The sequence below is a fragment of the Rhinatrema bivittatum genome, unplaced genomic scaffold, assembly GCF_901001135.1.
Source record: "Rhinatrema bivittatum unplaced genomic scaffold, aRhiBiv1.1, whole genome shotgun sequence".
Lineage (NCBI taxonomy): Eukaryota > Metazoa > Chordata > Amphibia > Gymnophiona > Rhinatrematidae > Rhinatrema > Rhinatrema bivittatum.
In genome coordinates, this window is record NW_021821361.1 from 54,651 (window position 1) to 77,157 (window position 22,507).

General features: G+C 44.7%; 1 protein-coding gene across 1 annotated transcript; it reads left to right on the forward strand.

Annotated features, from left to right (window-relative positions):
- Nucleotides 1-624: 624 nt before the first annotated feature.
- LOC115082626 (steroid 17-alpha-hydroxylase/17,20 lyase-like) lies at nt 625-12,947 on the forward strand (the record flags this gene model as incomplete). The annotated part of the gene is made up of 2 exons (XM_029586836.1): nt 625-952; nt 12,809-12,947. Coding segments are annotated over exons 1-2 (451 nt in total), but the record flags the coding sequence as incomplete, so codon positions are not given.
- Between the last annotated feature and the right edge of the window lie 9,560 nt (nt 12,948-22,507).

The window sequence follows — 22,507 nt, forward strand, 5'->3', positions numbered from 1 at the left end:
AAGACATATACTATCGGTTGAATTATATGTTTACGTCGTTTTATTTTGTTATAGACCAGAGCTATATCCTTTTTTGTGTTTTGTAAAATATCGCATATTCAGACAAATAATTTTTAAAAAATCATTATTATGGATGTTAATAAATTAGGAACTGCTTGATGGTACTACACCACCCCAATTAAAGGTAGTATCAATCCTAAAGAATTAATAGTAGTGCATTCATTCTAGTCAAACGAAAGGGTCTAAATTAAAAGCAAAATGAAAGCACAATTAGAAATCATTTTGAAAAACAATTATTTAAAGTCCATCATAAGAGGAAAAAGCAAAAGGCACATCATGGTTACTTTTATGTCCAAAATGAGTTAAGCTTATATTGCAGTTTAAATGAATTTCAATTTGTTTTTAAGTGATATCTATAGGAACATTGTGAATTTTATTTTCTTTTCGCATGCAAAAGAACAATCTGTAATCATTTCAAAGTTGCCATGTACTGAGAGAGCTGCTTCCTGAATTTCTTGTCTGTATGTGTTTGTTTTCTTCCTTCTCTGATTGGCTGAGGCGGAAAATCTCTAGTGTATTTATAGGGACTGTTTTATGTGCTGAGGTTCCAATTGCAAGGTTCTCATAAGGAAGATACGCAATGACACTAATACTCAGTGTATTGCTGATCATACTTGGGCTTGCTTTCTTCTCTTATTGGAGATTCACAACAAGAAAGCAATCAGGCTCCAAATATCCCACCAGTTTGCCTTCGTTGCCCTTCATTGGAAGCCTCCTGTTCATGAGAAATCACAAACTACCTCATGTTTTTTTCAACAGTTTGCAAGAAAAATATGGCAGTTTGTACTCTCTGAAGATGGGTCCCCACTACATGGTGATTGTGAATAACCACCAACACGCAAAGGAGGTTTTGCTGAAAAAGGGTAAAATCTTTGCTGGAAGACCCAGGACAGTGAGTATCTGATGTCCTATTCCCATATGTTCTGGATAAGGGGAATGCAGATTTATAAGCATTTAAACCATCCACAGATTATAATGGAAGATACAGAGCTGTGCTGCACTTCTGGTGAAGGGAATATATTAGGACCTAAAGGCTTCTGTCCAATAAAAATGGCCTGTATGTATGTGAGTCGGTGTATGTAGGCAGAGTGGAGGGCACTAATGGAGCATCGGTTATTATTATTTGTTGAATTTGATATACCGCAATTCAGTATAAATCATCCAAACAGTTCACAAAAAATGTTAAGTGCTTGCCCTGTGCACTGCAGATATATTGAAGTTATGCCAAATATTTTCTTCATTTTACTATACCTGTCTTAAATATTTGCTTTACAACAGTTGTTGTTCAGGTTTAGGAATTTATTTGCCCCTGCAAGACTATAAAAAAAAGTTGATTGAATTGACTTCCTTATAGATTAATACACCATCAGAGGAAGCCAACAATTATTCCTGCTATTCAGCTTTATTTCCAGTTGTTGCAACTTTGGATGATAATTTATGATTCATTATTGTGAACATATCTTTAATTCCTAGGGATATTTGATTGTAAACCATGAAGATTCCTAAATGATTAAGATTAATAGTGTTTCAAAACTATTTATACTACATCCTGACAAAGATCCAAAACTCTTGCTGATGTATTATTTATGTATTTATTTAGAAAGATTTTTTTATCTGCCTATAGCAGACAAACTGTGCTATTCTCTATTGCACCCAAAATAAGACCTGAAATGGTTTTATTCCTCCTTGCTACAATGATTAAAGTTTTACAGTAGCATTAAAATAAAGTGGGCAAAAGGGGACAAACTTACTCAGTGCCACTTTCTAAGCAAATTGTTTTAGATGTGGGCAAGGTTTTCAGACTTTTGTGAGGGATGGGAATATAATGCATTAATTCTGTTCTGGAATACAGGTCCATATCTGAATTTGTCCAGGGAATCATTTCAGTATTTCTAGGCAGCTGTCGCAAGCAGCAAACGTTTTATGTCCCCATCTCAGAGTCTTTGGTACACCTAATCAAGGTTTTCAGAAGTCGTCAGCACAGAACCTCCTTTCACTAAAGCCCTTGTATTTCTCTTGAGTTTATGAAGTCTTACAAAAGGGATACTGTTGTATAATTGCTGCAGGAGGATGGTTCACTACTTACTTTTATTTATTTATTTATTTTTAATTTTTATATACCGAAGTTCTAGTAGGGACTACAAATCACTCCGGTTTACATAAAACGAAGAACTGCTCAACAGATAGCGGAGCTTTACATGGAACCGTATAACATATGGAACAGTATAACTGGTTGACAATTTAACATAGTGCTAAATAAAGTGATAATATTTTAACTGGTAATAAATAAAGAAATATAATATTTTATATAAGAAGTATAACTATTTAACGTAGCAATAAATATAAATATAAGCAATGCCTAATATATATATGAAATAAAGTGGATTTTTGAGCTCACAGATAATTGTCCAGTTGCAGATTCTTAAAAGTAGTACTTTATACAGTGTCCATAGTTAAGGGATGGAAGTCTGTCAGTCATAGTAAGATTAAACGTCTGGGAAAGCTTGTTGGAAGAGAACTTTGTGGATTAATTGTTTGCTGTGTGGGTGCTGGAATCGAGAGCCTGCCAAACATTTATTATGCATTTCTGTTATCACACGGGAAGGAACATTTTTACCTTTTTAATAGTCTGCTGAAATTCCTTCATTCCTAGGAGTTTCCCATTTGGTATTTGATTAATGACCTAATTCCCTTTACAATAATTGGAGCTTCTAGATAGTAAATATCTCCAAGACTTACTTGTAATCTAAGCCGGCAGATACGTTTTTTTTTCTGTAGAACTTTGGTAATAACTTGCTTTGTTCTGTACAAATTACTTAAGCAGTGTTCTCAACCTAGTCCTCAGGGACCACCCAGCTAGTTGGGTTTCCAGGTTATCCCCAATGAATATGTATGCGATCAGTTTTCATGTACTCTATCTCCAATACATGCAGATTTCTCATACATATTCATTGTGAAATCCCAACTGGTTCTGGGGACCCCAGGTCAAATTTTGGAAGCTCTGCAATAAGGTATGCTAATAATTTCCCTTTCCTGTTATCAAAATCATAGTATTTGTCTCTGGTTTTCAATAACTGACAAACAGAATTTGTGTTATGGGGTTACTTGGACTGAAATCCTATTTGGCTTTTAACAGATATTATGGATTTGTTGTGGAAGGAAGACTTCATATTGCTTCTTTATCTGTTTGTCCTTTATTTTTCTTAGTTTTACATTTTTATGCTCTGTTTTCTAATAGTTGAAATTTGAGAGATTATTAAGCTCATAGTCTCCATCTTCGCTCCATCCCAGGGAAGCCCTTGATTATTTACAGAGAGAATATTTGCTAAGGTTTTTCTTGCAGTTCATTGGGAATGTGGCATTCAGATGCCATCTAGTGGATCTAACTTTTAAAGCATTGATCAGTGCATAATACTGATTTATTTTAAGTCGAGCGGCTGTAAGCGATATGCAGTCATGTTAATATAAAATCTAATCTCAGTTCTGCAGTTCATAATCTTTAGGTTTCCAGAAATTGATTAAAAAATCTATTTGGGAAAATGTTAATTAGGAGAAGAATGTATCATTGTGTCTTCTCTCTCTTCTGGATATTTCAGTCTTACAATATTGTGTAACCCATGTTCTGTGTCCCTGTTTTTAATGTTCTTTAGAAGACTTTACATTTAGCCTATGAAGGGATCATGTTTTTCATTAAAATCCCTACACAGTATAATGTCATTGACTTTCTGCCACGAGGAGCCTAAAGTACAAATTCTATCTCTTTTTTTGCATTTATTCATCTCCCTTAAGTCAGGCACATTACAGACAAAATGGCCTAAGAGGAAAATAGTAAACTATTGACTAAGTTACTCAAAAGTAATCCTGAAAAAATGGTACCTAGCCTAGTTTAGTTTTGAAGTTTCCATAAGTAGGACAGAGAAATTTCAAACTGAATAATGCCAAGACCCAAATGTTGAAGAAAAGAACATGCTCACATGTGGTATATTTCTATAACAAAATAAGAAAGTTTTGGATGGGGAAGGATTAAGGATATATTAAATATCCAACGTGAGCTTTCATTTCAAATTATTAAGAAATTGAGTACAATTATGGAAGATATTTCTGCTTGTAATAAAACACCGATAGATATTTTTCTATCCTTGACTTATTTATTTATTTATTTATTTATTTAGCATTTTTTATATACCGAGGTATAGCAGAGTTGCCTTCACTCCGGTTTACAGTTATAACAACCTGTTACATTAAAAATTTGAAAGATTACATTTAACAAACTGAGAACTGTCATAAAAAATTAGTAAAAGGAGAGACGTGATGACGTCACCAGCGAGCATGGCAGCTTAGGCATTCGCTCCCGGCTCTGCCCTGTACATTTGAGCTCTGAACAGCTGCAAACGCACTCTTTTTTCAGCGCAAACCGGCGATCCAGTTGTCCCGACGGCTAGAGATGGCGGGGAAGAGAAAAACTGTGAACTTAAAACAATTCTCTTATGAGAAATTGGATACTGCCGACGGCGCCCCTGTAGCAGAGCAGGCCGCTGAGGGGGACGTGGCGCCCGAGCCTGACCACGCGGCGCCACAGTCTTTACATGATCTCCCTTCGCGCTCTGAACTACGGGAATGGTTCATAGAGCTACGCGCAGACATGCGGCAACACAAACAGGAGCTCCAATCCCTCATAACGGACGTTAAGGAGGATCTGGCATCGATGGGACAGCGGGTCGATGACCTTGATACCCGGATGGACGCTCAGGAGGAGTTCATGCAAAGAACTAGCGAATCGCAAAAAGTAAGCAGGGCGGAGTGCATGAACCTAGAAGAAAAAATAGAAGACCTAGAAAACAGGTCACGTCGCAATAATTTGCGCATAAGGGGAATCCCTGAAACGCCCGATTTTACAGATTGCAGGGAGGTGGCTATACGATTATTTCGCTTCATCATGCAAACGGCGCCACCAGTTAGTGCGGAAGAGGAACGGCCTCCTCTCACCTATAATGTTGAAAGAGCGCACCGGGTGCAAGGCCCCCGCAACGGGGATCGACCCAGGGACATACTGCTTTGTATGCAGATATTCCGAGAGAAGGAGCAAATTTACTTGGCGTCCAGGAAGCAGCGTGAGTGGGTCTGGGAAGGCCATAAAGTGAGCATTTTCGTGGACCTGGCGGCCTCCACCCTACGTAAGCGATATGAATTGCGAGCCGCGATGACGGTCCTGCAGGAGAAGCAGATTCGCTACCGCTGGTCATTTCCCTTTGGGCTCATTTTCACCATTGAGGGGGTCACGTATCGCATTAAGACCCTAGCGGAAGCGAAGGAGGCCTTCAATAAAGCTAATATCCCTCATGACCTGCCTGCCAGTAAGCCGGAAGAACTACCCTTCAGGATGACCGCTACCCCCGGATGGCGGAGAGTGGGCAATAATAAACGACTGGCGCGGCAGAAGCCTACTCATGCCCCTGGCTTCAGAGGCCCGAGAACTGACGCTTGATTCTCAGTGCCGTGTCGACGTATGCAGCTTTCAGCATTTGAGTCGCTTAACCTTTCAATTGTACAGGACATCATCTCATTGCGTAAGTCCCCGGCAGGATTTGTTCTGCCTCAGGATTCGCCTTGCTATGCAACAAGACGACCGGGACAAATACGTACAAATATGCGAACAATGAGCTGGCTGAGCTTAGTGCTCTATGGTGTGTTCACGTTCTCAGCCTGCAGGTATCCAGGGCGAGGATACACTTGGTTTGGGGGGATTGGGAAGGGCGGGCAGGGGGACCATGAGTTCATATCACTGTTATAATTTGTTATGTTATTCTGTACAGGCTGATTGGAGGGCGAAGGGGGAACATTGTAAGGCTGCATGTGGGAGTGTTGGGAACCCTGAATGGCGATGAAGGTATGGTCCCTTAATGTCAAGGGTCTTAATTCCCCCAAAAAGCGGCAACTATTGCAGAGAGACCTGCAACAGCAGGTTTCCATAGCCTTTATACAGGAAACGCATTTGCGTAGGCGCCATGAACGCTTATTACAGGTAGCGGGTTATCCACACGTGTACTTAGCAGCGAGCACCCGCGGCAATAAATATGCTGGCGTGGGCATTTTGATTGCCAGCTCCATCACGTATACATATTTGTATCACATAGCGGACCCCAATGGGAGGTATCTTTTCTTAAAGATAAAGCTGGATCAGCAAGTTTACACACTCATTAATATTTATGCCCCTAATAAGGACCAAGGGTGTTTTTTACGTACTTTAGTGGATAAACTGAACCACTATATAGAAGGCCAGGTACTGTGGGGGGGTGATCATAATTTGGTTCGTAATCCGAGAATGGATACTTCACATCGCACAAAATCTGGTAGTTGGGCTGCCTCTTCTGAGTTACCTAATGTGATCTCTCTCTGGGGTTTAGTAGATATATGGCGATCGAGAAACCCCTTTTCTAGAATGTACACTTTTTTTCCCATCCACACACATCCTACTCCAGGATTGACTTTTTTCTAGTAGATAAGGGGTTGCAAAACCAGGTCCTGGATGTGGGGATTGGAGACATCACGTGGTCAGACCACGCCCCGGTCTGGGTGACGTTGACACTCTCAACGGTGGATATGGGCGTCCGCTATTGGAGGTTGAGAGAGGAGCTACTGGGGATGAGGAGCAGTGTCGGGTAGTTAATGAATACCTTCAAGAGTATTTTCAGCAGAATACTGGCTCCGTAACAGCAGCGGGGTCCCTGTGGGAATGCTCTAAATTAGTTATCCGAGGGAAGCTCATAGCACTTGCTACTGCGGGGAAAAAAAAAAGGTAGCAGCGCAGAACAGAACTCCTCGGCAAGCTGAGTAGGCTGGCCCGTCAGCATGCATATTCCCTAAACCCTGATTTGTTAAGACAGTTGAGTGCTGTACGCACAGAACTGCATATGCTGGATGCAGCCTGGGTTGCACACGCCCTGGAGCGCACTAACCAGAAATTCTTTGAGGGATCCAATAAAGCAGGCCGCATCTTGGCCCGCCAGCTGAAACAGCGTACTATTCAGAACAATGTCGCCAAGATAAAGAACCCAGAGGGGAGGTATGTCACTTCTTCCGCAGAGATTAGGGAGCGTTTTACCAAATTTTACGAGACCCTCTATAAAAAAGATGACACTATCTCTGAACAGACCATTGGGCAGTATCTTCAGGACTTACTATTACCAGGCCTTACATTAGCACAGCAAGGTGTTCTTGACGAACCGATCAACTTGGCGGAGGTTCAGGTGGCTATTCGAGACCTGAAGGCTGGCAAAGCCCCGGGTCTCGATGGCTTCTCTGGAGCGTATTATAAGAAGTGCAGCGCATCCCTCCTCACGCCCTTAGTGACTTACTTTAATAGTCTGCGGGAGGGGGCTTTCCTACCCCCGCACACTAACACAGCCGGTATAACAGTGCTAGCAAAACCTGGCAGGGACCCCAATCAATGCAGTTCCTATAGACCGATATCCCTCATTAACCTTGACCTGAAGATACTGGCGAGGGTGCTCGCAGCGCGTCTTAATATAGTTCTCCCGGGGTTGGTCCACCGGGATCAAGTAGGGTTTATACCTCAAAGAATGGCGGCAGATAATGTGCGTAAGGTCACTGACATACTGTGGTGGGCCAAGAAGCAGAACACGCCATTGTTGCTTCTGGCAATTGACGCAGAAAAGGCATTTGATCTTGTGCACTGGGAGTTCTTGTTTGCCACTTTGGAAAAAATGAATTTTGGGCCCATGTATCTGCAGTGGCTTCGTGTACTCTACCATCTTCCCACAGCGCGCATAAAGGTTAATGGGGGATATGGGAATGAGTTCCCGGTACAGCGCGGGACTCGACAGGGGTGCCCGCTATCGCCCTTATTGTTTGCTCTCTTTTTGGAGCCTTTTACAACGCGGGTCTGTAACTCTGCTAAAATTACAGGTGTCAGACTAGGGGATATGCACATGAAATTATCTCTCTTTGCGGACGATATTCTCATGACCATCACCAATCCTAACACCTCCCTCCGGGAAATTACCTCGGAGATCGCATCTTTTAGTGCGGTTTCTGGTTTTAAAATTAACCTAGATAAATCCGAGATCCTTAATGTATCAGTTGACCTTAGTACTCTCCAGGAATTGCAATGGCTATTCCCGTTTAAGATAGCAAAAAGCGCTATTAAATATCTTGGGGTGCATATTGGGGCTGACATTGATGATTTATACAACCTCAATTACACGCCTCTTCTAGGTAAAATAAGGAAAGACTTACAGACCTGGGATCGGGGTCAGCATTCGTGGATGGGGCGCATAGCCATTGTAAAAATGAACATCTTACCCCGATTTCTATATCTGTTTATTACACTGTCTATTCATCTCAGCTCTGCCCTGCTGAAGTCATGGCAGAAGATTTTATTTGACTTCATTTGGCGCAGGCGACCCCCAAGAATATCACGTCGTTTGTTGTATTTACCAAGGGACAGGGGAGGTCTTGGAGTGCCTCATCTAGCAAAATACTATGTGGCGGCTCAGCTACTGGTGATTACAGATTGCCATAGGGTAACTACTGCCAAACAATGGGTCGCCTTTGCCGACCGTATATTGGGGAACATGCCACTAGCAGCATTGGTCTGGCAGCCACGTGATACTTGGGTTTCTGTGGATGCCTTATCTCCATCCATTAACACTACTATGCGATTATGGGATAAGTGGAAGAAGCAAATTATAGGCACCCGCCTGTATTTTTATTCTACTCATATTACTCATTTAACCAATTTCCCTGCCGGGCATCATAATCCCTCTTTAGGGGTTGGCAAGCTAGAGGTCTCCTCAAAATTGAGCAATTCTTGGGGGGCGGCTCCGCTATGACTTGGCCTCAACTTCAGAGTGCATACCAGCTGCCTGCCACAGACTATCTTACAGGATGTCAAATCTCCCACTTTATTAAAAGTGCATCTGTATATTCTTCCATAGTACAGGGTAAAACATTATTTGAACACTACTGTGATGATGCAGATAAAAAGTGGGGAATGGTTTCTAAATTATACGTCCTCTTGTCCGAGGGTGCAGTTGAGAGTTTCCCCCATACTAAAGCTTGGGAGCAGGATTTGGAGCGGGCCATTACAGCTGAGGAATGGTTACAATTGTACACTGCAGTAAAAAAGTGCTCTGTTTCAGCGAATATGCAGGAGAATTGTTACAAGATGCTTACCAGGTGGTATTTGACTCCTCATATACTACATAAACGCTACCCCACCCTCAGTGATATGTGTTGGCGAAATTGTGGCAGCCCTGGCACTTATATGCATATGCGGTGGTCTTGTCCCCTGGTGCATTCTCTGTGGTCCCAGGTGGCTCACTGGTTGGAACAGGTTCTACAAGTACCTGATCTCTTAAACGCCGGGTTCATGCTCATTAGCTTATCGCATAAAGAATTGACTAAGCACCAAGCCTTATTATGTCAACAGGTTTTTATTGCTACTCGGATGGTTATCGCACAACATTGGAAGCAGCCAGTGCTTCCTGCACTTACATGTGTACAGCACAAGGTTCATTATCTATGCCGGATGGCGGCAATCACAGCGGAATTGCATAGAACCTTACCCCTATTTCGAGATACTTGGACACCCTTTTTGGACTGGGAAAAATCGGCTACTGATTAGTCTTGTCAACTTGCGATATCTTCCCTCTCAGACACCAGAGACCTAACAGAGTAACTGTACATTCATCAGCAGCGGTATGCTTCATGTGGAAATTGCTTATATGCCAGTTTACTGGAACTCATGGTGGGGGGTAGGGCGGGGAATGGGGATGAAGGATGTTTATTACGTTTGAAAATGTTGAAGGACATTATGTTTGCCATTTGCTGTTATGTTGTTCACACTTGCTTGTCTTTATTTCAACATAATAAAATATAAATTAAAAAAAAAAAAATTAGTAAAAACAAAACAAGATATACCAAAAGTTAGGTACACTGAAAACAGGGTTCATACATAATAGATATCTGTAGTTAGAAAGCAGGATAAATTGTCAAAGGGGAAGACTGAAAGTTTTGAGATCAATAGTCCGAAGTGTCATTATGAGATTGGCTGAGTAGCCAGGATTTTAGTTCTTTTTTAAAAGATTTAGGGTTTTCTTGACCGGTGAGGTACTGAGGTAGTGAATTCCATAACTTTGGGCCGATGATGGAAATGGCTCTGTTTCTGGTGGAAGAGAGTTTGGTGAGTTTTATATACCGTTATTCGGTTGAGCCATCATAATGGTTTACAAAAGTGTACAATATATTGTAACTTAGCATTAGTAAGAACAGTAAACAGATTCTTAACAAATATGTAGTAGTATCGAGACATTTGAACCATTAAACAGTATTAGCGAAGTGGATATCGAGTCCAGAATGAGATAATATTAACAACTTAACAACTGGAAGGTTAGGTGGGTTTTTTTTTTCTAAAAAAATACATACTTGATGGGGTATAACAGTAGTTCCCAACCTTTTTTGTTTCGTGGCACACCAGGCACAGGGCTTACTTCGTTGTAGCACACCAACCACTTTTCCATCTTCACTTTCTCTTCTCTTCCCTCTCCCCCTACCCCTTGGCATCATTACCTTCTCCCTTCCCCCAGCATGATAATCATGCCTGTCCCCTGATATCATCATCTTCTTCCCTTCCCTATCATCTTCTTCCCTTTCCCTCACTCCCTGGCATATTAGCATCACCTTCTCACACCTGGCATCATTATCATTACCTTCCTTTTCCTTCTACTCCTCTCCCCCACACCCTGACATCATCAGCTTCCTCTCCTACCACCATGATCACCATCATCACCACTTTCCCTCTCCCTCTACCACTCTGCTGCACCCCCTGGAATCATCACCTTCTCTTTCCACCTCCTCACCCCTGACATCATTATCATAATTACCTTTCCTTTCCTTCTACTCCTCTCCCTTACCCCCCCCCCCCGGCATCATCATCTTCTTCTTTATCCCTCCTGCTTACTTCTGGCATCATTATCACCTTCCCTCTGCCTCCATCCCTCTACCTCACCCCTTGGCATCATCACCTTCCCTATCCCTCTCCCCCCTGACGGCATCTCCTTCCCTCTGCCTTTACCCCTCTCCCTCACCCCTTGGCGGTATCATCATCATCACCACCTCTCTGCCTCCACCCTTCTCCTTCCGTTCCCTGGCATCATCTCTTTCCCTCTTCCTCGACCCCCTCTCCTTCACCCCCTGTCATCATCAATTTCCCCCTCTCTTTCTCTCCATCCCTGGCATCATCGCTTTCTCTTCCCTCTCCCTCCACTCCCCATGCAAATCACCTTCTGTTCCCTTTCCCTTCTACCTTGGCATCAGTTGCCCTCTCCCTCACTTCCTGGCATCATCGCTTTCCCTCTCCTGTCTCCCACTGACACCATCATCAATCTTGGGTTTCCCCCACACCCTAGCATCACCTTCCAACTTTCCTCCCCACCCCATTATATCATCATCATCTTCCCTCTTCCTCCACCCTTCTCCCCCAACCCTTGGCCATTATCACCTTCTCTTCCCTCTCCTCCCACACACTGTTGCACATTAATCTGTTCCTTTCCCCAATCCCTGAACAGCAAAATGTCTGGGTGCCGGCTTACCAAGTTCTGCTTCTTCCTCCTTTGCCAGCCTCCCTCTGCAATCTAAACTGCACAGGGCCACAGGTCTCACAAGCCTACAGAGCCCTGTGCAGTTTCTGTTACACAGGAGAGCCGGCAGAGGGGGAAGCAGGAGCAGCTGAGGATAAGCGCTGCTTTCTGACGGACCCTGCTGGCAGGAGGACATTCTGTGGTCCAGGAGGGAAACAGGAAATGAGACTGCAGCCGCGGCACACCTGAACTCCAGCCATAGCACACTAGGTTGGGAAACACTGGGGTAAAGTATGCTAAACATTACAAATATGAAGCTGTTGCAACCAAGAAAATATAATAGACTTACCAAATTTCAGTACATCTGGAAACCCCATAGATCTTTTTACATAAGAACATAATTTCCATGTTGGGTCAGATCAAAGTTTATTGAGCCTGGCATCCTGTCTCTGACAGAGGCCAATCCAGGTCACAAGTGCCTGCCAGATAACATATAAGAGCGAATTTTCAAAGGAGTTATACTTGTAAAAATAGCATATAGCTGGGCAATTTTCAAAAGCTCATTTATGCCTGTAAAACCTTTTGAAAATTCAGCCCATATTGTACATTGTGAGAGTAGTTTTTGCCCTGACAAATTAATACCTATGTTCACAAAATGGAAATTTATATTTAAAAAATTCTTGTGAATGCAAAAATGATGCTAAACCTCAGGGATATACTTTTACTGCTCTTGAAATCCAGGTACTCCCCTAATTCTGATCTTTTTTCCTTTACTCTCAGGTCTCTAAATTACTAATACATGTTTACTATTACCATAAGGGAGTTTGCTCAAGACCAGAGAAACAACAATGGGGGAAAGCAAAAAGACACATGATTACTGCTTCTGCTTGTAGGGAGGAAAAGGCAGAATTAAAAGATAGAAGGCTAAATAAGTAAATATTTGAAGATTATATTAAAAAAAACATTTATGGAGTTGTTTGCTCCCTTTGCTCATTCTTCACTTGCTTATTATCCCCACTCAGCACACCAATGCCTTAAAAAGCGAAGATGCCTGGACGGTCTGGCAGTAGGTGTTGCAGATTATACGGAGTTACGCAGAATTGACAACTGAATTTTGATATGCTCTGTTTCTGCCTTCTTATTTCAAGATAACCACAGATATCCTCACCAGAAATGGGAAAGATATTGCCTTTGGAAACTACAGCCCAAGCTGGAAGTTCCACCGGAAGTTGGTTCATTCTGCTCTGTCTATGTTTGGAAAAGGGTCCCTTGCTATTCAGAATATCAGTAAGTAATGAAATCATAATAGTCAATTCATTTGTTTTACATTTCATAAAGATGGAATGGAAATAAAGGTTAACAAACAAAAAAAATAATATAAAGCGATACCTTTTTATTGGACTAACAATATACTTCTTGACTAGCTTTCAGGATTTAACACTTGTTTCTTCAGGTTCAAACAGAATGAGCAGATGAGAGTAAAAGATGGCATTACCAGAAAATACAAATGAATCATAAAATACATTACAATGGTAGTGTGTCGGGAAAGGAGCTTTGATGCATTAGAGCAGTGATTCTCAACCTTTTTTCTGTTGGGACACACCTGACAGATGATGCTTACATGTGTGACACACTGAACACATGATCATCACAGGGCTAAATGTAAACATATACTCTGCATCCATAGGAACCCCCCTGATCCCCAACAATGGGTTCAGAGCAAGCTAGTATATTTCCCTATACAACTTGCCATACAAAAGAGATTCCCATTCTGATATCATCTCAGTAATAGAAACACAAACTCCCTCTACTACCAAGTGCATTGTATAATAGAAACCCTGAAAAAAAAAACAAAACCCCCCATTTAGCACATGTAGCAAACCTGCCATACTATATGGCCGATGCAGTACAACGTGTGTCCAACTTGGGGAGAAACTAATAGCGCTCATCACATGCAAATGCATGTGAATGAGCCTATTAGCTGTTCGTTCATTCCGAATGCAAAAAAAAAATTGTGCACAAAAGAGGGATTTTGCAGACCAGGATCATTGCTACACCAATATGATGCCTGTCATTGTGGAGCATACTTACTATGGTGACAAAGTAGTCAACTATGTCGACAGAGTAGAAATGTCATCTTTGTGAGACTTTCCTCACTCCAAATGATGTCAAATCTTCACCAAAGTGTACTGTGCTGTTCGCACATCTCACTCTACATGCGAAACTGGCCCCTAAACCACCACCACCACCACCTCATCTCAACCGATTAGATGGACCTCCTATAGAGATATAAATACTTCATACTATGAGGGCCTTGTAGATAGTCTCAGTCTCTCTCTCTCTCTGATGTGAAATAGGAATTCTCACAGGACAAGCAGGATGGTTGTCCTCACAAATGGGTGACATCGAGGATGGAGCCCAACCACGGAAAACTTCTGTCAAAGTTTCAGGAACTTTGACTGGCCCCTACTGGGCATGCCCAGCACGGCACTAACCCTGCAGCCAGCAGGGGTCTCCCTTCAGTCTTCTTTTTTCGCGGCAGCAGTAGCCACGCGGTCAAAGAGCTCTTAACCACGGTCCTGACAGGAATTCTTCAATTAAATTTCTGAAGAAAATTTTCCCCTCAGGGGTCTCCCTTCTTCAAATTTTCACTCCGCGGAACTTCGGTAAGTTTTTGCCGTCGTTTGGTCGACTACCGTCGAGTTTGGCCCTCGAGGCCCGTTGGTAGTTGACAGTCCCGCTGCTAAATTTTTGGCCTATGGCCATGGCGTCGGGGTTCCGACGGTGTCCGGATTGTACCCGAACTATGTCAATCACAGACCCACATAGAGTCTGTGTTTTGTGCTTAGGAAGCGAGCATGATGTCCTGACTTGCACCAAATGTGCCCTAATGACACCAAAAGGTCGCAAAGCCAGAATGGAAAAGATGGGACTCCTTTTCCATGCTCGCACCCCAACGCCATCGATTGCATCAACGTCATCAGAACCGGCACCGTCGAAGTCTCATCATCATCGACAGCCCTCCGGTGACCGTCCGCCATCGACAACTTCACGGCTATCGACTCCTGTCTCTTCCCCTGATCATCGAGGGGATCGGAAGGAGAAACATCGCCATCGACGTCATAAGTCTCGGCCCGTCGAGGAACCAATGTCATCGACCTCCGTACCGTCCGAGCCTCCGCCAAAGAAGTCTCAACCAGAAGTGGCACCGTCCACTCCTGTCTCGCAGACACCGAGGCAACCCTCACCCCTCCGGGGTTTGGGAGCCGCGATTCCACCGGTGACGGTGGTCCCTCCGGCTCAGCCTCCCTCTCCCGTCGAGCCGGGTCTCGTTACCCCAGGTCTCCAGGCAGAACTGGACCGGCTGGTCCAGGAGGCCATCGACAAGGCGATACTACGGTTCCAGACTCCTCCGGCACCGAGAGTGGAACCGGTCACCGATCCGATTCCAGCAGCACTGGCACCGCTGCTTGCCCGGATGGAAGTGCTTATGAATGCCCTTCCACCGGCAATACCCGGATCACCGACGGCTTTCTCATCAGGTGGAGAAACACGTACCCCGTCGGGGGTAGTTCCATCGGTGCCTTGTCGTCCCTCGCCACCGATACATTCCTCGGGGGCGATACGCACATCAGCTCCACCGAGGATTCCGATGCCAACACCGGTTCCTTCGATGCCGGCACCGATGCCGGCACCGATTCCATCGAGGACATTCTCGATGCCCCGGTGATTCCTTCCAATTTCTCGGAGCCTCAACCGGGGCCTTCAGGTATTCAGCCCCCTCATGGTCCTACAGGTCAGCATCCTGATCCTTATGACACCTGGGGTGATGATACCTCTACTGACACCGATGATTTGCCTTCACCACCCTCTCCTGCGGGGAGTAGAAAGCGTTCTCCCCCTGAGGACCTCTCTTTCATAAATTTTGTGAAGGAAATGTCAGAGTTGGTCCCTTTCCAACTTCAATCTGAACAAGATGACAGGCACCAGATGATGGAATTATTCCAATTCCTGGATGCCCCTAAGGTCATCACCTCTATTCCAATTCATCAGGTTTTTCTAGACCTTCTCAAAAGGAATTGGGAATCTCCTGGATCTATTGCTCCGGTAAACAAAAAAGCTGACTCTACCTATCTCGTACAGTCAGCACCTGGCTTTCAGAAACCACAATTGGACCATCATTCTGTTGTGGTAGAATCAGCTCAAAAGAAAGCTAAACGACTAAAGCCACATTCTTCCATACCTCCTACTAAGGAAAATAAATTCCTAGATAGTATAGGTAGAAAGGTGTACCAGGGAGCCATGCTGATCTCTAGAATAGCTTCTTATCAGCTGTATATGACTCAATATAATAGGGTAATCCTAAAACAGATGCAGGAGTACTCAGATGCCTTACCAGAACAGTTCCAACCACAGCTTCAATCCCTACTAAATAAAGGATTTGAAGCTGGGAAGCATGAAATAAGAACGGCTTATGACATCTTTGATGCTTCCACTAGACTTTCTGCTACGGCCATCTCTGCCAGACGCTGGGCTTGGCTCAAGTCATCTGATCTTCTTCCAGAAGTTCAGGACAGGCTCTCTGACTTGCCCTGTCTAGGGGATAATTTGTTTGGTGAGCAGATTCAGCAAATTGTTGCTGAACTAAAGGATCATCAGGAGACACTTAAACAGCTCTCATCCATTCCTCCTGACTTGCCTTCTAAACAGCCATTTAGGAAGGACTCCAAAAAGTCTTTCTTCCGGCCACGGAAGTATTATCCCCCACTAGCCAAGGCAAAGTCTACGAGGTCTTACCATAAAACTCAACCTCGCCAGTCTCGTAAACAAAAGCCCGCAGCAGCTCCACAACCTGGCCCTGCGGCGGGTTTTTGACTCTCACTTAGAGAGCACTTGCCAAACCCCTCTTCCAGCCATACCAGTAGGAGGTCGGCTGTGCCACTTTCTAGAAAGGTGGCATCATATCACCACAGATCAGTGGGTGATAGCGATAATTGCACAGGGTTACCATCTCAACTTCCTGACTCTCCCTTCCGACTCCCCACCCCTGCAGGCGTGGAGACTCACCGATCATTCTGTTCTTTTAGAGCAGGAAGTTTCTCTTCTCCTACAGTCAAACGCTATAGAACCCGTTCCTCCCTTACAACAAGGACTAGGGTTCTACTCCAGGTACTTCCTGATCCCAAAAAAGTCAGGGGATTTCGTCCGATCCTGGACCTACGGGCCCTCAACAAGTACCTTCACAAGGAGAAGTTCAAGATGGTAACCCTGGGCTCGCTTCTCCCTCTGCTGCAAAGAGGGGATTGGCTATGCTCTCTAGACCTGAAAGACGCATATACCCACATTGCGATCACGCAATCTCATCGCAAATACCTGCGTTTTCTAGTAGGCCGAAATCACTACCAATATCGAGTGCTACCTTTCGGCCTGGCATCCGCACCATGAGTTTTCACCAAATGCCTCGTGGTAGTTGCAGCTTTTCTGAGGAAGGCAGGTGTCCACGTCTACCCCTATCTGGACGATTGGTTAATCAGGGCCCCGACCCAGCATATTGCTCGGTCCTCCCTGACCCTAACAATTCAAACTTTGCTTTCTCTAGGGTTTCTTGTCAATTACGACAAATCCTACTTAATCCCATCTCAGACCTTATCCTTCATTGGGGCAGACTTGGACACCTTACAGGCAAAAGCCTTCCTTCCTCATCAACGGGTTCAAACCCTTGTGTCCCTAGCTCGCCAGCTGCAGTCTCAACACACAGCAACAGCTCGCCAATTCCTCATTTTACTGGGACACATGGCTTCCTCAGTTTATCTGACTCCCATGGCCCGTTTAGCCATGAGGGTCACGCAATGGACTCTGAGATCACAATGGACACAAGCTGTTCAGCCTCTGTCCTCCATTGTTCGCATCACAGATGCACTCCGTCTGTCTCTTGCTTGGTGGACAAATCAATCCAACCTCCTACAGGGTTTGCCTTTTCTTCCACCAGATCCCCAGGTAATCCTCACCACTGACGCTTCCAACATCGGTTGGGGAGCCCATGTAAACAATCTACAAACTCAAGGATTCTGGTCACTAGAGGAAGCCAAACACCAGATAAATTTCCTGGAGCTGCGAGCAATTCGCTATGCTCTCAGGACTTTTCAGGATTGCCTATCGAACCACGCAATCTTAATTCAGACGGACAACCAGGTGGCCATGTGGTACATAAACAAGAAGGGAGGCACAGGCTCCTTCCTTCTGTGTCAGGAAGCTGCGCAGATTTGGGCAGAAGCCCTCTCCCACTCCATGTACCTCAGAGCCACCTACCTGCCGGGAGTAGACAATGTATTGGCAGACCAGCTGAGCCGTGTCTTCCAACCACACGAGTAGTCACTCAATCCCTTGGTGGCGACCTCTCTGTTTCACAAATGGGGTTATCCCCACATAGACCTCTTTGCGTCCCCTCAGAACCACAAAGTAGACAATTACTGCTCTCTCATTCGGAGCCAGCACTCTCGGCCGAGGGATGCATTCTCCCTCACGTGGACAACCGGTCTGCTCTATGCATTCCCTCCACTTCCTCTTCTGTCGAAGACTCTCGTGAAGCTGCGTCAGGACAGGGGAACCATGATCCTGATAGCACCGCACTGGCCACGCCAAGTGTGGTTTCCCATACTCCAGGATCTCTCCATCCGCAGGCACATTCCTCTGGGAAAGGACCCGCATCTGATCACTCAAAACAACGGATGCCTCCTCCATCCCAACCTCCAAGCCTTGTCCCTGACGGCATGGATGTTGAAAGGTTAGTCCTTCAGCCATTTAACCTTTCGGATTCAGTTTCTCGTGTCCTGATCGCTTCACGAAAGCCTTCCACAAGAAAATCTTATTCCTACAAATGCAAAAGGTATACATCATGGTGCACTTCTCAGTCACTTGATCCCCTTTCCTGTCCAATCTCTAAGTTCTTGGACTATCTCTGGCATCTATCAGAATCAGGTCTAAAGACCTCTTCCATTAGAATGCATGTCAGTGAGGTAGCCGCCTTCCATAAAGGTATCGGGGGTGTCCCTATTTCAGTACAACCCCTTGTTACACGTTTTCTTAAAGGATTGCTCCATTTGAAGCCACCTTTACGTCCTCCGGCCCCATCTTGGGACCTTAACCTGGTTCTTGGTCGCCTTATGAAACCACCTTTCGAACCTCTTTACTCCTGTGACTTAAAATATCTCACATGGAAAGTATTATTCCTTTTGGCTATCACTTCAGCTCGCAGGGTTAGTGAATTACAGGCCCTAGTTACCTATCTGCCTTACACTAAACTCCTGCAGGACCGGGCGGTACTCCGCACTCACCCTAATTTTTACCTAAGGTAGTTTCGGCGTTTCATATTAATCAATCCATCATACTACCTATCTTCTTTCCCAAGCCCCACTCCAACTCCGGGGAACAGACTCTGCATACCCTAGACTGTAAACGGGCTCTAGCATTCTATATAGACCGTACAGTTGCCCACAGGAAGAGCACTCAATTATTTGTCTCTTTCCATCCTAACAAGTTGGGACAACCTGTGGGTAAGCAGGCTCTTTCCTCCTGGTTGGCGGACTGCATCTCCTTCTGCTATCAGCAAGCTGGCATTCCTTTTCAAGACCGTGTTAAAGCACACTCTGTGAGGGCCATGGCGACTTCAGTAGCACACCTTCGATCGGTGCCGCTTCCTGACATCTGCAAGGCTGCAACCTGGAGTTCCCTCCATACCTTTGCAGCCCACTATTGTTTGGACAAAGCTGGAAGACAGGATTCCATCTTCGGCCAATCTGTCTTGCGTAACCTTTTTCCAACATGATGTACCAACACCCTTCCACCTGCCCGGTAGGGTGCGGATGCCCCTCTCCCAAATTCCACCCCAGTTGTTTGTGCCTGTTGCATGCCGTTGGGTACGTTTGGTGCATGTTCGGACATCCTCAGCTCGGTACTCACCCATTTGTGAGTACAACCATTCTGCTTGTCCTGTGAGAAAGCAAATGTTGCTTACCTGATGTAACAGGTGTTCTCACAGGACAGCAGGATGTTAGTCCTCACGAAACCCGCCTGCCACCCCCGCGGTGTTGGGTTCGTTTTTATTTTATTTTTCGGCACTGCCTGTAGCTTTGAAAACAAGACTGAAGGGAGACCCCTGCTGGCTGCAGGGTTAGTGCCGTGCTGGGCATGCCCAGTAGGGGCCAGTCAAAGTTCCTGAAACTTTGACAGAAGTTTTCCGTGATTGGGCTCCATCCTCGATGTCACCCATTTGTGAGGACTAACATCCTGCTGTCCTGTGAGAACACCTGTTACATCAGGTAAGCAACATTTGCTTTATCACGGGGTGCAAAACTTTTACCGCACCACACGATACCTATGCAAAGCACTATGTTAGTGCGTGGTGCAGTCATTCTAAAATTTCCATAAACAACCCTTTTTCTTAGCACGGGCATTATCCATGCATTATTATAGCATTTTGATGAATCTAGGGGTTGATTGCAGCTGCAAGAGAACTAAAAAATCTGTCCTTTCATGCTAGCAAAAGAAAAAAGACTGTGGAAACTCATGCCACAGTGGTTGCGTGGGAATGTCCTATAAAGAGATAAATAGGTGCACATAGTGAGGGCCCTTCCCAGAGGTGTTCTCTCTCTCTCTCAGCCCATAAATGGCCAAAATGCAATTCAAAAAATGTATTGCGAATTGCATTATGGCCATTTCGGGCATATCGCACAACCTGACGCCAGGAAAAAAGGTGTAGTTATTTCCAGTGTTAAAACCGTGCAATAGCATGCGTTTTGCTTAGAAAAAACTGGGGTTTTTCTGGCGCTCTGAGAGAGCTTTTCTGTCTTGGCACAATCGGATGATGTCAACCACTTGGTGGCTGATCCTTTTCCTGCTTGTCCTTGGAGAAAAAGTTATCACCTTATTTTATTATTTTTTTTGTTTGTTAACCTTTTCTCAAGTGGACTAACATGGGAACCACATTATTTTATCCTTTTGGTATTTAATTCAGCATTTGAAATCAGTATTTTGCAAGCAGTTAATTTGGAAGACTTGGTTTTGCTTCCTTTTTGATTAAAGTGGTATGATTGCTGTCTTAATGCACCTGAATACATAAAAGAGCAAGAAACATGCTACTGTTTTTTTTGGCTACCTCTTAAAAGCTAGTCATACATTTATTTAGTTTTATTTGATTACATGCTCAACCTTTCAGCTCCAAGCGAATTACATAAACCATCATACAATGGTTTCAAGTATGATTATACATTTTTTAAAAATATGAAACTTGTACAGTGTAAGGTTGTTGTTTTGGTTTTTTTTTCGAGAGGTGGGAGGGTAGGGTTTGGGGTTCAGGGTATGTTGTAAATACACTGGTTGTTGTGATATACCTTTGTACTTTGGCAGTGTTTGATTTTTTGATGCACAGCAACGATAGATGTTTAAATCTTAGGCACGTATGCCCTGTGAAATGAATAAAAAGATTTTTCCATAAAAAATACAGATTACATTCAAACATCTCCCACAACAATTCTGACCACCCTCCACACCCCTACCTCCCCAACTATTTTTTTCACTTCCCCATTCCTTCAATCTCTGCCCTTCAGCCTATCCTCCCCATTATCATTTCACTAAACATCACTTCCCTGTACTTACCTGGATCAGTCTAGACTCTTGGGTTTTGCCTCCTCACCAACAGATGGAGACAGAGAAGTTTTGACTGTTTCTGCCCTATACCTTGAGGTGCCACCTACAGTCCGTCAGTATTTCTTTGTCTCCAACAGATCGTGGAGGTGCATTCCCTACAGTCTGTAGTTAGTAAAAAAAAAAAAAAAAAAAAAAGAGGAGTGAGAACCGGGACACAGTTTTTAGTGATAGTTAGGATACTTTGGTTTTTCTCTTGGCCTTAGTCTTTTTTGTTTAAAAAAAAAAAAGACAAGAAAAGTGAAGCGGACTTCCCTGAGCCTCCCAGGGGGTCCTGTGGGGGCCATCTCCCCTGGAATTCGAGGCGGGGGGTACTATGGGTTGAGGACCCCATTGCCCTGTGCTACCGACTGCATTTGGGGTGAAACCGGGGAGCCCGACTCACTCACCCCGACTCACTCACCCCAGAGGCCAGGATCTGAGCCTTCTCTCAGGTTCAAAAAAAAAAAAAGAGCAGAGTCTTTTTGCCGGGCTGGACTCTCTGTTTGCCGATGCTGTTTTTCCGCCGACGCTGTCTTTTCTCCTGCGGGCTCATTTTACTCCAGTCCCCAGAGTCTTTTTGTTATGCCACATGTGCGCGCGTTTCTAGAGAGGGGCTCTGCCTGCCTCCCGGGGGGGGGGGGAGGGCTCCTCAGTAGGTGTCGGGGACAGTGTTTTAAGGGTCGTGCAGAGAGCCTGCAGGGCTCGGGCGACCGCGGGCTTGCCTCGCCGGATTACGTTCCTGCCTCAGCGAGGGAACGGATGCCATTTTCGCGCAGTGGTGCATATCGCGCAGTGGGGCATATCGCGGAGGGGGAAGGGGATTCTCACCCTCCTTTATCCCGCAATGGGCAGCCTCCGGTGGGGGCATGCCGATGGATAGACCACGCTGCTGGCAGAGGGAAGCTCCGAGAGGGCTTCAGACTCCTCCTCCTCCTCTTTTTCGTCAGATTTCATTTTATTACTGCATAAAGCTTTCAAGGCTAGGAGGTCCGCAAAGAGGCAGTTGGGCAGTAATACAGCTCCGTAGGTGGCCAAATCAGGCGAAAAGGCCCTAAGAGGGCAAAACGTTTGGAGAGGGCCAGGGACCAGAAGGCTAAGCACCCCCTTTGGCCTCACCTCGTCTCGCCCAGTGGCAGACTCCTCCTCTGAGGTTTTGGAACCAG